The sequence below is a fragment of the Salvelinus fontinalis genome, chromosome 19, assembly GCF_029448725.1.
Source record: "Salvelinus fontinalis isolate EN_2023a chromosome 19, ASM2944872v1, whole genome shotgun sequence".
NCBI lineage: Eukaryota > Metazoa > Chordata > Actinopteri > Salmoniformes > Salmonidae > Salvelinus > Salvelinus fontinalis.
In genome coordinates, this window is record NC_074683.1 from 950,826 (window position 1) to 966,525 (window position 15,700).

At 46.6% G+C, this 15,700-nt stretch overlaps 2 protein-coding genes across 7 annotated transcripts in view; one reads left to right on the forward strand and one right to left on the reverse strand.

The window, feature by feature from the left end:
• Window positions 1–254: 254 nt before the first annotated feature.
• LOC129816112 (piggyBac transposable element-derived protein 3-like) lies at window positions 255–3,217 on the reverse strand. Its single transcript, XM_055870264.1, has 2 exons — window positions 2,864–3,217; window positions 255–2,622 (listed from the first exon to the last, which is right to left on the reverse strand). The coding sequence occupies exon 2, from the start codon at window positions 2,128–2,130 to the stop codon at window positions 1,063–1,065; it is 1,068 nt and encodes a 355-aa protein (XP_055726239.1). The 5' UTR covers window positions 2,131–2,622; window positions 2,864–3,217; the 3' UTR covers window positions 255–1,062.
• A 7,123-nt stretch (window positions 3,218–10,340) lies between these two features.
• The window catches only part of LOC129816114 (immunoglobulin-like domain-containing receptor 2), a 28,083-nt gene continuing 22,723 nt past the window's right edge, over window positions 10,341–15,700 (forward strand). For 3 of the 6 annotated variants that reach the window (XM_055870265.1, XM_055870267.1, XM_055870268.1), the window contains exon 1: window positions 10,342–10,522. In XM_055870265.1, the coding sequence (XP_055726240.1) occupies window positions 10,480–10,522 (43 nt within the window). In that variant the 5' untranslated portion in view covers window positions 10,342–10,479. Of the gene's footprint in view, window positions 10,523–15,700 lie in introns of all 6 variants that reach the window. The other 3 variants (XM_055870266.1, XM_055870269.1, XM_055870271.1) reach the window with 2 other exon arrangements.

Genomic DNA, 15,700 nt, shown 5'->3' on the forward strand with positions numbered 1-15,700 from the left:
TTTATGGTCGGTCACAATTGTGACCGGTGGGAAAATGTGATGTATACACTGAATTAACATATTTCTCCTATGCAGTCATCAAAATTCTTTATAACCCAGCCCAGTTATTAACACATGTAAAACTGTCACTGCCAGTCCCCAGCATTGCTACTAAAATGCCCCATCACATTCTAGTGTGACTATTTTACATAACAAAAACCCTTATGCAACACCGATACGAATACTGAGAGCAAAGACAAAAATCAACAACCATCAACGTATTTCAACATTGTTACTTTATTGTAACATACATTGTAACATTGTTACTTTATTGTAACATGTATTGAAACATTAACATTGTAACTTTATTGTAACATTTGAACTTGTACTTTAGTGCAATACTCATTGTAACATTGTCATTGTGACATTTTAGTGCAACATTCACTAACAACTGTATAGCAGTTGTGTTATTCATTCACATTGAACATACAGGGAACATTTAGGATAGAGGTAGCCTGTAGAATATGCATTCAAGTAGAAGCCTACACTGGACAAAATAATATATATCATAGAGGTAGGCTTCTGAACCAAGTGCACGATTAGTTTGTGCATCACTATTTTGAACTGTGATCAGTCAGACCTAATTGACCTTTTTTCCCAAAAACATTTCAGTCATTTTGGTTGTCTTTTTCGTCTACTTTTCTTTTCTTCCTAGAGTCCGTTGTACTGCTTCACCTCACCCTTTATCGACTTTTCTATTTTTCTTTTATTGGCTTTTTCATTCACTCCTATCTCCTTCACCTGTCCATGGTATATCTTGAAGCACTCAATGTGCAGTGGCACTTTGTATTTTTCACATGCATAGGTAGTGCGTTTGTCACAATGACGACATCTCTGGAACCGGTGCATTGCGTTGATTGGCCAGTGAGAAGCTTTGTCATATCTTGCCTGATCTTCAACAGGAGCAGCCAGTAGAGATCTCCTTCCGTGGCTCAGTGGTTTCGGGCCAAACTTTTGCATAAGAGACTGTGCCACTATCCGTGAGAAGGTGAGCAGGTCGATGGTCCCTCCCATAACGTCTCTTTAAAAGAAATGGCTGTTTACGAGTGCACTGTTGAGAGACCATGCAAAGATGGGCCACCACCACTTCTTAGACCTGATCGAGATATGGTATCTTGAAACCTGTAGGTTGTGAGGTTCAACACCACCCATGTGCTCATTGTATCGGTTGATGCATTTTGGTTGTGGGACTTTGACAAAGGCACGTCGCTCCTTGTTCCATCTCTTGACAGAGGTCTCACTGTATTTCTCCTCCACGTTTGTTGCCACTGTGACAATGTTATTGTCTTTCCAACGGACCAGCAACTTGTCTCCTTGGGTCAGAACCTCAGAGGTTCCCCGGGGTAACTTCATGAAGTCCTTCTGTGGCTTGAATGGGACATCAAACAGACGATTCTGCCTCATCGTTCCAGAGCTCCCATATCCTCTTTTTGTCATTTCATCGAGGAGTGCAAGCGAAGTGAAGAGGTTGTCATGAAGGAACTTGCAACCTTGAGGCACCTGAGATTGCTCTGCAAGACCGAGAACGACACTGGGTCCCTGACCCAGCCCAGTCTCAGGGAGGAGTGTGTGGGATCCACCATATGGCTCCATGTGATACATGTAACCACTGGATGAGGCAAGGCTCCATAGCTTGTAACCAAAACGGATTGGTTTACCTCTAATGAATTGCTTACATCCATGTCGGCCATAGTATCGGATCATGCTCTCATCCACTGACAGCCATTCCTGAAATGGCATGACTTTGTATGACTGATTGAGCTCAGAGAAGATGGGCCTAACCTTAAAAAATGGGTTGTCAGTGATCTTTGTGTTGTCAACCACATGAACTGAGGCCATTATTTCATCAAAGCGATTTCTCCGCATTGAATCTGAAATCCTTTCATTGTGTACATCACTGTCAAGTGACCAGTACATGTGTCTTCTTGGAACAGAGCTGTACCCAGATGTGATAAGGATCCCATAGAATGTAAGGAGCTCATCCATACTCAGATACAGTTGCTTGTCCTTGGTCTGGGTGGAGTAGAGGTTGGACATTTCAATGGTGATCTCTCTTAGGGTGGGTGGATACATTAGTAGGAAAACATCCATTGGGTTGGGACAGCTTTGTTTGACACATTCTGCAGCATTTGGGCTGTATACAATGTGTTTTGGAATCACAGCGGTGGCAGGCCTCTTCGATCGTTTGAACACTCAATCCTTATTTTTGACGACCTGCAGCTTTGCCCTTGGCTCTTCTGACTGGACCCTCTGGCGAGTAGAGGCCGTTGGCTCTTCATTATCAACGGGGGGGAGGGGTGGGGGAGCGTGGTGGATGGGGGAGGAGGGGGGGTTGTGAGGGGTAGGTCATCATCACTGATAACGTTGTTCCTGTCATGATCTGTTTGCATAGGTTCAGCATATACATTCAACAGCCTGGCTGGCAAATGGCCTGTCTCCCCCTCATAGTCCATATCTGACCCATCACTATCACAATCACTGAGGACAGCATCTTTCTCATTTTGAGGGATAACTACAATGTTGCATGGCTTGTCTGGGTGGTCACCTAGATCCAACATATCCAGAACTTGACTCAAAGTGAAACTAAAAGAAAGAACAGAGTAGAAAGTTAGAACAAGAACTATGTATGTGTATCAGTATGTGTTTACCTAGACGCACTGTTATCCCACGGGTCACTATTGTTGCCGTCAACATGTTTACTCATTCTATGACCACACTGAACAAAGTTGAGTAATTGCACATGCATATATCAATACTAGACACCTTAAAGATGATGTGTACAAAAAATCTTTGTCCTAACTTTATGTTAACATACTTTACTAACCTTTTGTTTGGGAGCTTTGATGCAGCCATCCTCTTCTCATGGTGCAACCAGGAAGTAAACAGCTCTGGTCATGTGACAATTTACACTAAACATGTGACACTGCACATCTTTCATTGAGACCCTTTATTATCGCAATATTTGCTGGAAATGCATTGATACATCATTCAGTAACGTGTTTAGAGCCTTATAACTGAAAACGTTTTTTACGGTCACTATTGTGACCGATGGGATTAAATAGGTTAACCAGGGATCAAAATCACCTTAGAATCACAGTTATCTACTTTAACTTCAAAACTAGCCCAGTCTTTTCCCCCTCGCGCTTGCTATTGGTGGAAACGTACTGAACTCTTGCTGTGCACAATCAAACTGGCAAGCTAGGACTGATGATTTGGTTAGCTAGACTAGGAAGTATGTTTGCTTGGTTACCATGGCAACTACTGTAGTGTAAACGTTCTAGCTACTTCAGTGGATGTTGAACAAATTTCTACCGGCAAATTAACACATTTATAGCCATGGTATAAAAGAGATAATTAACTTGGAGCTCTATGCGTTCTCTGGTATACACCTTCCACGTCATTCATTATTTTCCATAGAACGCATAGCCACACGTTGATTATCCTTTACATACATAATGCACGCTCTAGAATGCTCTTCAAGCCAATCAGAAACGAGTATTCCACTGTAGCCGTTGGTCGGCCATATTGACACTACCCGGTAGAAGCAGTCCTCCATAGCAATGACTGGAATTCTACCGTATTTCAATTAAATGTTTCAAGAACAAAATTACATGTTGTTATGTATTTTTTGTTGTAGTGTGGACAGTAACATTAGAACTTTCAAAAATATATACTTTAGTTTTTATGTTTAGCTCACATAATAGTGTAACGACCCTGGGTTTATAAGCGCGGAAATCGACTCTGCCGCTTGAGCATGCTTTTGCGGCACAGTCGATAGCGCGCCGGACCTCGGCCTAGGAGGTCGAGGGTTTGAGACCTGCTCCCTGCTGTTTCATTACAATATAATTTTAAAGTATTGTAATGACCCGGCTGGGTCATAAAGGGAAAAGAGACGGACTCTAGGTGTGCAGGTCAGAACACAGGTTTATTCATAAACTGGGCTATTGTTCCGGCCACAACCCACGCCGCTAAATGCCGAACGTACACAATGTTACCCTGTCGGGTCAAGAGTCACTCTCATAGGAACAGATCAAGGCACGAACAGAAGAGAGAGAACAATGAGACAGTAATCCCTATTTATGCATTTCCAAATCCCGCGGTATTACCCATCATACCCCCCCAACCTTTCCATCTGTCCTGACATATTCAACCCCTGCTAGTAGCCATGAGAACAATAACACACCCACAAACACAGAACACAATACCGGGTCGTTACATAGCCCCCCCCTTTCTAAACCCTAGCCCCTAGGGTTACACAACAAAATCCTTAAAACGACCCGGAGGTCGCATCAGTCTCTTGGGCCTCCCCGTCTCTCAGCGGTGGCCCCCCAGAACGCTCCTCTGCCCCAATGTCATTTCCAGCGCCCTCCGAAGAAGCAGCCCCCTCCCCAGGCTCAGGTTGTGCTAGAGTCTCCTCGTTAGACTGTTCCCGTGGGCTCACATCAGAGCCCTCACTCCCATTCCCTACCGTTTTCCTCCCTCTGTAGGGTGCCAATCGATCCCGGTGGACCACCACCTTCCTGCTCCGTGGGGGAACCTCCACCCGGTACGTCACCTCCCCCACTCTCTCTATCACCAGACACGGCCCCACCCATGCACTGTCCAGCTTTGGGCACCGCCCCTTCTTGCGCGTGGGGTTGTGAAGCCACACACATTCTCCCGCTCCAAAGTGCCTCCCCCTAGCGCGCGAGTCGTAGTGGCGCTTTTGGCGCACCCCTGCGTTTTCGAGTTGCTCTCTTGCGAAGGTGTGAGCCGCTTCTAACCGGTTCTGCAGACGACACACATAGTTCGGGCCAGGCAAAACCCCGTCGTCATTATCAGGAGGGTGGCCAAACGTTAGTTCGGCTGGGGTGCGCAACTCACGACCTAACATTAGTAGTGCTGGGGAGCACGCAGTCGATTCTTGAACAGCCGACCTACACGCCATAAGAATAAACGGTAAGTGGGTGTCCCAATCTCTCTGGTGTTTTGAGGTAACGATGGCCAGCTGCTGTGCTAATGTTCTGTTAAATCTTTCCACCAACCCATCGCTCTGCGGGTGAAGCGGAGTAGTGCGCGTCTTCTCCGCGCCCAACCGTCTACACAACTCTGAGAACACCCGTGACTCGAAGTTTCTTCCCTGGTCGCTGTGAATAGACTGTGGCACCCCAAACCGACTGATTATTCCCCCCACCAACGCATCAGCTATTGTCCCCGCCTCCTGGTCTGGGAGAGCGTAAGCCTCCGGCCACTTGGTGAAGTAGTCCATGGCGGTTAGAATCCACCTGTTACCGCTGTCTGTGATTGGAAACGGCCCTACTATGTCTACCCCCAGTCTCTCCATGGGCTCCCCTACTGGGAATTGTTGTAGGAGGGCGTGTGACTGACCTGGAGGTCCTTTTTTAGCAGCACACTCGTCGCACTGCCTACAAAAGTCCTCAACATCCCTCCTGTGCCTTGCCCAATAGAAGCCTTTACGCATGCGCTTTAACGTTTTGGAGACCCCAAAATGCCCTGCGCCTACTCCCCCATGAAGCTGCTGTAACACGCTCCCCTGCAGCCTTTTGGGCACCACTACCTGCCACGTAATTTCTCCAGTCGCTGGCTTTTTCCACCCCCTCTGGAGCACTCCCTCAGCCACTCTAAGGACTGTGAATTTAGCCCACAGTCCTTTGGTGACTGGTGATAGAGGGGCTACTTCCCCCCACGGCGGTCGTCTTCTCTCTTCCACCCACCGCAGCACAGGACGCAGCTCTGCGTCCTCCTCCTGGCGACGCCTCCACTCCCCAACGTCCACAGCCTCAAGCTCCCGGCACTCTGTCACACTCAGCTGACTCACCGTGGCGGTGACTCCCTCCTCCCTGCACAGTTCTCTCTCTCGCTCCACCCGTTTGGCGCAGTACCCACAGCCATCCTCAGCACACGGGCGGCGGGACAAGGCGTCTGCATTGCTGTGGCGAAGGCCGGCTCTGTGCTCCACCTGGAAGTCGTAGGGTTGTAGCTCCTCCAGCCAGCGGGCAATCTGACCCTCTGGCTCTTTGAAGGAGAGAAGCCACTGCAGGGCGGAGTGATCCGTCCGGACCACAAACGGCAGGCCCCCCAGGTAGTACTTGAAATGGCGTACTGCTGCCACGACAGCCAAAAGCTCTCTCCTTGTCACGCAGTAGCGTTTTTCAGCCTTATCAAAAGTCCTGCTGTAATAAGCTACTACGTGTTCCCCATCAGGACCCCGCTGAGCCAGCACAGCCCCCAACCCCTCATTGCTTGCGTCGGTGTCCAGGATGAACGGACGGTTCGGGTCTGGTGAGGCCAGGACAGGGGCCTCCATCAGGGCCCGTTTGAGGGCCTCAAACGCCCGCTGGTGCTCTTCGGTCCACTGAAAAACAGTGTCCTCCTTGAGTAGCTGGTTCAAAGGAGCCGCTATCCCCGCAAACCCCTTCACAAACCTACGATAGTAGGATGCCAGTCCCAGGAAGCTCTTAACCTCTTTTTTTCCCCCTGGAACTGGCCACCCCCTCACAGCCTCTACTTTGTCTGGCATCGTGCTGATGCCCTCACCACCCAGCTGATGCCCCAGGAACGCCACCTCCCTTTGCATGAAATGGCACTTTCCCGGATGTAATTTTAGCCCCGCCCCCGAGATTCTCTCCAACACTCGCCTAATTGCCCCCAGTGCCCCCTCAAACGATGTGCCGTGCACCAATATGTCGTCTAGGTACACAACACACTCGTCTCTCGGAACCCCCGCCAGCACTCTGTCCATGAGCCTCTCAAAGGTGGCAGGAGCATTACAGAGCCCGAAGCACAGCACCTTGAACTGCCAATGGCCCCTATCTGTGGAGAAGGCCGTTTTTTCACGTGCCCCTGGCGAGAGGGGCACCTGCCAGTAGCCACTGCGCAGATCAAGGGAGGAGAACCACGAGGACCCTCTCACGTGGTCTAGCGACTCATCAATCCTCGGTAGGGGATAAGAGTCTTTAGTGGTGACAGAATTTAGGCCCCTGTAGTCAACACAAAACCTAAGTTTACCCCCTTTCTTAGGCACCATGACGACCGGCGCGGACCATGGGCTATCTGATGGCTCAATGAAATCAGCCCGCAACATGTCAACAATAGCTGTGTCTGCTGCTTCCCTCCTGGCAAGGGGAATACGACGGGGCCGAATTTTAATGGGTCGGGCGTCCCCAGTGTCTATTTCGTGCTGAACTAGGTGCGTTTGTCCTACCTCATCTTCCCCCCAAGCGAAGCTATCTTTAAAGTCCAACAGCAGCTGCTTTAACTGTCTCTGTTGTCCCTCATCCAGACCCTGACAGTTCTTCAGCCACACAGCCTCGACGGCGTCGATAGCTTCCTCCTTCCCCCCGTCGGGCTGATGGGTTGAAGGGGCCAGTGTGTTTTGGGCTACTGGGCTGCCTGTGCTTGCACCATGATGGGGAGTGAAGGCCGTCGCCGCCGGAGACAGCTGCTGGGATGGCACAACGACCAAGGGAGCAGCCGGGATGACCGGTGGAGTTTCTGCAAGCTTGGAGGAAGACGGAGGAACAGCCCTGCCCCCTGCTGGCCCTCCCGAAGGCGACATTCCCACTGTGGGCCCCCCCGACAGCCTCAAAGTACCTGACGCTAAGTCCAACTGAGCCCCACAGTTTTTCAAAAAGTCCATTCCCAGTATACAGGGGTCCTGCACCGCTGCTACCCACACCGGACACCCCACAGTTCTCCCCCCCACAGTCACAGATAGCTGACACTTCCCTAACATGGGGGCTAGCTCCCCCGTGACAGTCCGTAGCTGGACATGGGTCGGCTCCACCCGCACCCCAACAGGTAGTATGTCTGGTCTCACCAGGGTTACTGTAGAGCCCGTGTCGACCAGGGCCAAACATTCCACCCCCTCTACCTTGACGACGACATTGCAGAAGTCCCCAACGGTGGTACGTCCCACCACAACTACCGGACTAGGAAACACGGCGGCAGCTACACCCTGGGGGAGCAGGACCCCACCCTCTTGTCTGCGCTGCTGGGTACCTCCTTTGCTTACAGTGGGTTCGGGGGCGGGGGGGTGGATCCGCGCTGCCCCCTGCGCGAGAACCCGTTGTCGTTTCCCTGGTGACGGGGGAATCTGCCACACTCCCGCTGAATGTGGCCAGGTTGGCCACAACCCCAGCAGACAATAGGAGTTGAGCTGACACTGCGACGTTGCCTTGAGCCCCTCTCCATGACAAGCGAAGCAGTCTTGACCAGCCCGCCCAACTCGTCAACCCACTCTGGCTTTGTGACCCCTGGCACCCCAGCCACCGCTGCTCTCACCTCTGGTTGACTGGTGACTTCCACTCTCACTCCCTCACCCCAGATCAGCTCCCTCTTCCTGGCTATCTCCACTGCAGCCTGCAGAGATGGTGGGTCCGCCATCTGAACATGCTTACCCAGTTCGGTGGAAGAGAGCGCTCTAATAAAACTGTCCCGTGCCAGCTCGTCTTGCACCCCAATCGGCATAGTTGCATAAGCCCGCCTGGTCAGGCTCAGAATACCACTTGCCAACGCCTTTAATGATTCCCCCTGAAGTCTCTTTTTGTTACACAGTTCAATACGCAGCATGTTGGGCTGCGCGTCGCTGCCGAAACGGCCCCCCAATGCCTCCACTAGCGCACCGTAGTCGCCCCTATCGCCCGGGGCTAGCGTTAGCAGGCATTCCGACGCCTCCTCCGCCAGGCTCAGGGCAAGCTGTAACGCTTTCGTCTCGTCAGACCACCTCCCGGCTCTAGCCAACAACTCGAATTGAGTGAAAAAAACTTCCCATTTACCTTGTCCATTGAACTTTGGTAGTTTAGCCGCTACCGTGGCTAATGGCAATAGGTCGCCGCCATCTCTGTTTACCTTAGCAGGCCCAGCCATTTCCGCACCCGGTGACGTCGATATCCCCGTCGCCGTGACGTCAGCTCTCGAGCGATGCGAAGGAAAACCCGCCAGTTCTGCCATCTTGCTGACTGACAATTTAACTCCCGCCATGTGGCTCTCCAGCTTCCCTACGGAAGTCGCCGCCTGACCCTCCCGACCGGGTACCCCCGAGCCCACAACGGACACTTTGTCCGACTCTTCCTTAATTTTCCGCCTCGCCCCAAGCGACATGACCGTAGATGCGAGTCACGCTAAAGCCAACCCGGCCTATACTGAACAGCTAACTCGCCTAGTCACGATCCCGTAGTTCGAAAGCACTTCTGACACCAATGTAATGACCCGGCTGGGTCATAAAGGGAAAAGAGACGGACTCTAGGTGTGCAGGTCAGAACACAGGTTTATTCATAAACTGGGCTATTGTTCCGGCCACAACCCACGCCGCTAAATGCCGAACGTACACAATGTTACCCTGTCGGGTCAAGAGTCACTCTCATAGGAACAGATCAAGGCACGAACAGAAGAGAGAGAACAATGAGACAGTAATCCCTATTTATGCATTTCCAAATCCCGCGGTATTACCCATCATACCCCCCCAACCTTTCCATCTGTCCTGACATATTCAACCCCTGCTAGTAGCCATGAGAACAATAACACACCCACAAACACAGAACACAATACCGGGTCGTTACAGTATTTATTCATGTGTCTGTTAAATGTAGACATTTAATAAAAAAAACATTTTTTTACACATGGTGGGGGCCAAGATGGAGGAGCTGTGGCTTCAAAACAGAAACCCCTGTTAGTCAACTGGTGTGTATATATAAATCAATGGTTGCGACCCCATGTGGTCATGAACTGTTATAAGTATGCGTGTAATCATGGAATGGTTTTGACTCTGCTATCTTTTAATTATTTGTTTGTGGTGAAAGTAGACCTACATTCTTTTTATTTGATAAAGCACTGATTTATTAATTAATTTGTTTGAATGTTTGCTAGTAATTATGACAATCAATAAATTAACAGTCTTGTTATGAATGATTCATGGAAATGTAATGAAAATACTTGTGTAATTTAATAACTGAATTTGTTTTGATTTGATTTGATTATTATTATTTATTAAATAGCATGTTTTAACTGATAATAAAGTGAAGAAGTGGAGGAAAAACTGAACTAAAGTCTCAGGATTATTTTTGTTTCAATTCTTAAAATTTCTAAGGATCACACCAGAGTTAGTATGACCTGCTTTTATATCAAAATAAAACATTTTCAATTGTCGTTTTTGGAGACGAGTTTAGATGTAATGTTTTGAATCACAAATCTATTTAATACGTGCATGTACGATTATTCTAGGTAAAAGGGTGGTAAAACATTTTAAAACATTTATTTTTTGTAGTGCAGTTGGAACACACCCGCTGGGGAAGTGGTACACTCCCCCTGGTATCGGATTGACACTTCGGCTCTCCCGGTTTATTCTTGTGCGTACTCAACGGACCAAAAAATGAGGCGAACAATGGGCAGGACGCACATTTGGATTAATTCTATCTGAATGCGAAACTTTTTATTCGAAAAATGAACTGGCTGTTAGGTCGATGGATTATTTTTTGCATAACAGGTAAATGTTTTTTTTCTTTACTCACTCAGCATGTTGCTTTGTCATCTGCGAAAGCCGTGGATGCAGCCAGCAACAGTTTGACCCCTTCACTTTATTCCAGCAGCTAACGGGTCTACCTTTACAGTAGGCTACGACCTCAACAGTCAACATGACTTTGGATTCCCTTCATTTTTATAAACATACTTTTGTTTGCCCACTTGTTTTGGGGGATTAGTCTGATTTGCTTTATTTTTGAACCTGTGCAGTGATAATAGGCCTTAGGTAGTCTACTCTTGTTTTTCCTCTATTGTTTTTCGTCATAAATTACAGAAGAAAGGTGTGGAATGAGGACGCTAGAGAAAACCCGTTTATTCTTAATATATTTTGTAATTGTGTATAGTGTGTGTTGGTTTGTATGCAGGGTTTATCTGTAAACAATACTCTAGTCTCAGTATGAGTTCCCAGTCAAAATAAAGGTGAAATAGAAAATAGAAGTAGGTCCCGTTATTCAGACAATATCCATGTTATGCCTGCACCCCAATGACCCACATACACATTTAATAGGCAGAGATACACTGTTCCTCTATTATAACACACATGAACTCTCATTCTGAGAGCCCAATTTCCCACCTATAATTTTGTAAATTAATATAAATGTAACCATTATTTAATTCTGTATTTTGAAGAGAGGTTTTTCTGTAGACCTATACAAGAACAAAAGTCCTCTAGGGAGTCAAATCAGTGTGTTGGAATGCCTTGCAAGAAAACGTGTCAGTTGTAAGGAAAGGGCCTGATGTGGTCAGGAAGCATGGAGTGACTCAGAACTTTGACCAAGAAGAGCCTAGTAGACTGATTAAACTATAACTTCAGTTTGTGTTGTCTACTCTTCAAGAAAAGAGAACACTATTTGATTGTGTAAAAAAATAACACTATTTGATGGTGTATGGTACAGTGGCTTACGAAAGTATTCACCCTCTTGGCATTTTTCCTATTTTGTTGCCTTACAACCTGGAATTAAAATGTATTTTTGGTGGGTTTGTATCATTTGATTTACACAACATGCCTACCACTTTGAAGATGCTAAATATTTTTTTTTTTATTGTGAAACAAACAAGAAATAAGACCAAAAAACAGAACTTGAGCGTGCATAACTATTCACCCCCCTCAAAGTCAATACTTTGTAGAGCCACCTTTTGCAGCAATTACAGCCGCAAGTCTCTTGGGGTATGTCTCTATTAGCTTGGTACATCTAGCCAATGGGATTTTTCCCCATTCTTCGAGTTCCTCTTGTGTACAGCAATCTTTAAGTCATAACACAGATTCTCAATTGGATTGAGCACTGGGCTTTGACTAGGCCATTCCAAGACATTTAAATGTTTCCCCTTAAACCACTCAAGTGTTGCTTTAGCAGTATGCTTAGGGTCATTGTCCTGCTGGAAGGTGAACCTCTGTCCGAGTCTTAAATCTCTGGAAGACAAACAGGTTTCCCTCAAGAATTTCCCTGTATTTAGCGTCATCCATCATTCCTTACATTCTGACCAGTTTCCCAGTCCCTGCTGATGGAAAAACAGCATCATGCTGTGGGGATGGGTTTGCGCCAGACATAGTGTTTTCCTTGATAGCAAAAAAGCAACATTTTTGTCTCATCTGACCAGAGTACCTTTTCCCATGTGTTTGGGGAGTCTACCACATGCCTTTTGGCGAACACCAAACATGTTTGCTTATTTTTTAATTTAAGCAATTACTTTTTTTCTGGCCATTCTTCTGTAAAGCCCAGCTCTGTGGAGTGTACGGCTTAAAGTGGTCCTATGGACATGTACTCCAATCTCCGCTGTGGAGCTTTGCAGCTCCTTCAGGGTTATCTTTGGTCTCTTTGTTGCCTTTCTGATTAATGCCCTCCTTGCCTGGTCTGTGAGTTTTGGTGGGCAGCCCTCTCTTGGCAGGTGTGTTGTGGTGCCACATTATTAAAATATTTTAATAATGGATTTCATGGTGCTCCATGGGATGTTCAAAGTTTCTGATATTTTTTTATAACCCAACCCTGATCTGTACTTCTCCACAACTTTGTCCGTGACCCTGTTTGGATAGCTCCTTGGTCTTCATTGTGCCGCTTGCTTGGTAGTGCCCCTTGCTTAGTGGTGTTGCATACTCTGGGGCCTTTCAGAACAGGTGTATATATACACACTGAGATCATGTAACACTTAAATAAAGTCCACCTGTGTGCAATGTAATTATGTGACTTCTGAAGGTAATTGGTTGCACCAGATCTTATTTAGGGGCTTCATAGCAAAAGGGGTGAATACATATGCACGCACCACTTTTCATTTTTTTTTTTTTTTTAATTAGTCCAAAATAGTCAAGTGAAAAGAAAAGAAACTAGTTATTTTTTTCATTTCACTTCACCAATTTGGACTATTTTGTGTATGTCCATTACATGAAATCCAAATATATATCAATTTAAAATTACAGGTTGTAATGCAACAAAATAGGAAAAATGCCAAGGGGGATGAATACTTTTGCAAGGCACTGTAAATACACTGAACAAAAATAAATGCAAACAACATCAAACATCAAACAAATTCAAAGATTTTAGTAAATTACCGTTCTTAGAAGGAAATCAGTTAATTTAAATACATTCTATAGGCCCTAATCTATGGATTTCACATGACTTTTAATACAGATATGCATCTGTTGGTCACAGATACCTTCCAAAAAAACGTAGGGGCGTGGATCAGAAAACCAGTCAGTATCTGGTGTGACCACCATTTGCCTCATGCATCGTGACACATCTCCTTCATATATAGTTGATCAGGCTGTTGATTGTGGCCTGTGGAATGTTGTCCCACCCCTCTTCAATGGCTGTGTGAAGTTGCTGGATATTGGCGGGAACTGGAACACACTGTCATACACGTCAATCCAGAGCATCCCAAACATGCTCAATGGGTGACATGTCTGATGAGTATGCAGGTCATGGATGAACTGGGACGGTTTCAGCTTCCAGGAATTGTGTTCAGATCCTTGCGAGATGGAGCTGTGCATTATCATGCTGAAACATGAGGTGATGGCAGCGGATGAATGGCACAACAATGGGCCTCACTATCTCGTCAAGGTATCTCTGCATTCAAAATGCCATTGATAAAATGCAATTGTGTTTGTTGTCCGTAGCTTATGCCTGCCCAAACCATAACCCCACCGCCACCATGGGTCACTCCGTTCACAACATTGACATCAGCAAAGCGTTTGCCCACGTGACGCCATACACACTGTCTGCCATCTGCCTGGTACAGTTGAAACCGGGATTCATCCGTTTAGATCACACTTCTCCAGTGGCCATCTAAGGTGAGCATTTGCCCAATGAAGTTGGTTACGACGCCAAACTGCAGTCAGGTCAAGACCCTGGTGAGGATGACGACCACGCAGATGAGCTTCCCTGAGTCAATTTATGCATAAACTGTCAGAAACAATTTGGTTGTGCAAACCCACAGTTTCAACAGCTGTCCGGGTGGCTGGTCGCAGACAGTCTCGCAGGTGAAGAAGCCAGATGTGGAGGTCCTGGGCTGGTGTGGTCTGCCTATTGTGAGGCCGGTTGGACATACTGGCCAAGTTCTCTAAAACAACATTGGAGGCAGCTTATGGTAGAGAAATTAACATTAAATTCTCTGGCAATAGCTCTGGAGGACAATCACTCAAGTCAGCATGCCAAATGCACAAGCTCTCAAAACTTGAGACATCTGTCATTGTGTTGTATGACAAAACTGCACATTTTAGTGGACTTTTATTGACTTTTTATAACTCAAAGTGAGCAGTCATGTGCCTTTTACTGAGGAGAGGCTTCTGTCTGGCCACTCTACCATAAAGGCCTGATTGGTGGAGTGCTGCAGGGATGGTTGTCCTTCTGGAAGGTTCTCCCATCTCCACAGATGAACTCTGGAGCGCTTTCAGAGTGACCATTGGGCTCTTTGTCACCTCCCTGACCAAGGTCCTTCTCCCCCAATTGCTCAGTTTGGCCGGGCGGTCATCTCTATTAAGAGTCTTGGTGGTTCCAAACTTCTTCCATTTAAGAGTGATGGCGTGCGTTCTTGGTCCCTTCAATGCTGCAGACATGTGTTGGTACCATTCCCCAGATCTATGCCTTGACACAATCTTGTCTCAGAGCTCTACAGACAATTCCTTCTACCTCATGGCTTGGTTTTTGCTCTGACATGCACTGTCAACTGTGGGACCTTCTATAGACAGGTGTGTGCCCTTCTAAATCATGTCCAATCAAATGAATTTACCACAGGTGGACACCAATCAAGTTGTAGAAACATCTCAAGGGTGATCAATGGAAACCGGATGCACCTGAGCTCAATTTCAAGTCTCATAGCAAAGGGTCTGATTACTTATGTAAATAAGGTGTTTCTGTTTTGAATCTTTAATACATTTGCACAAATTTCTGTAAACCTGTTTTAGCTTTGGCATTATGGGGTATTGTGTGTAGATTGATGAGGGACATTTGTTATTTATTCCATTTTAGAATAAGGCTGTAAGGTAACAAAATGTGGGGCCTGAATACTTTCTGAATGCACTGTAGGTATAAATGTCAGCATATGTCATTATTTTTTATGTCACACTTGTGGGTATTTTTAGAGGTTTATAAATATGTGTTTTGGAGTGCCTGGTTACATGCATGGACAGTTTTGTGTTGTTCTCTGTTAGAGAGATGCTGAGACAGACTGACACCTTGGATCAAAGGTCCCAGAATATTTTTGTATGTGTGAATCGTGAGGTTACCAAGGTGTCCCACCCTGTACCTTCTCTCTGTCCCTCTTTCTTTCTCCTCCTCGCTAGAATATAATACTCATAAATTAATAATACCCCTTGACTTATTTCACATTATGTTGTATTACAGCCTGAATTTTAGCAAATGTATTGAAAATGAAAAACTGAAATATCTCATTTACAGTCAGTACCAGTCAACATTTTGGACACAGCTACTCATTCAAGGTTTTTTTTTTTTTTTTTACATTTACATTTTAGTCATTTAGCAGACGCTCTTATCCAGAGCGACTTACAGTAGAGTGCATACATTTTATTACATTTCATTACATTTTACATACTGAGACAAGGATATCCCTACCGGCCAAACCCTCCCTAACCCGGACAACGCTATGCCAATTGTGCGTCGCCCCACGGACCTCCCGGTTGCGGCCGGCTGCG

Bases quoted from the DNA above. Each gene is read 5' to 3' on its own strand.
- LOC129816112 (XM_055870264.1), bottom strand. From the start codon at position 2,130: ATGGATGTTTTCCTACTAATGTATCCACCCACCCTAAGAGAGATCACC.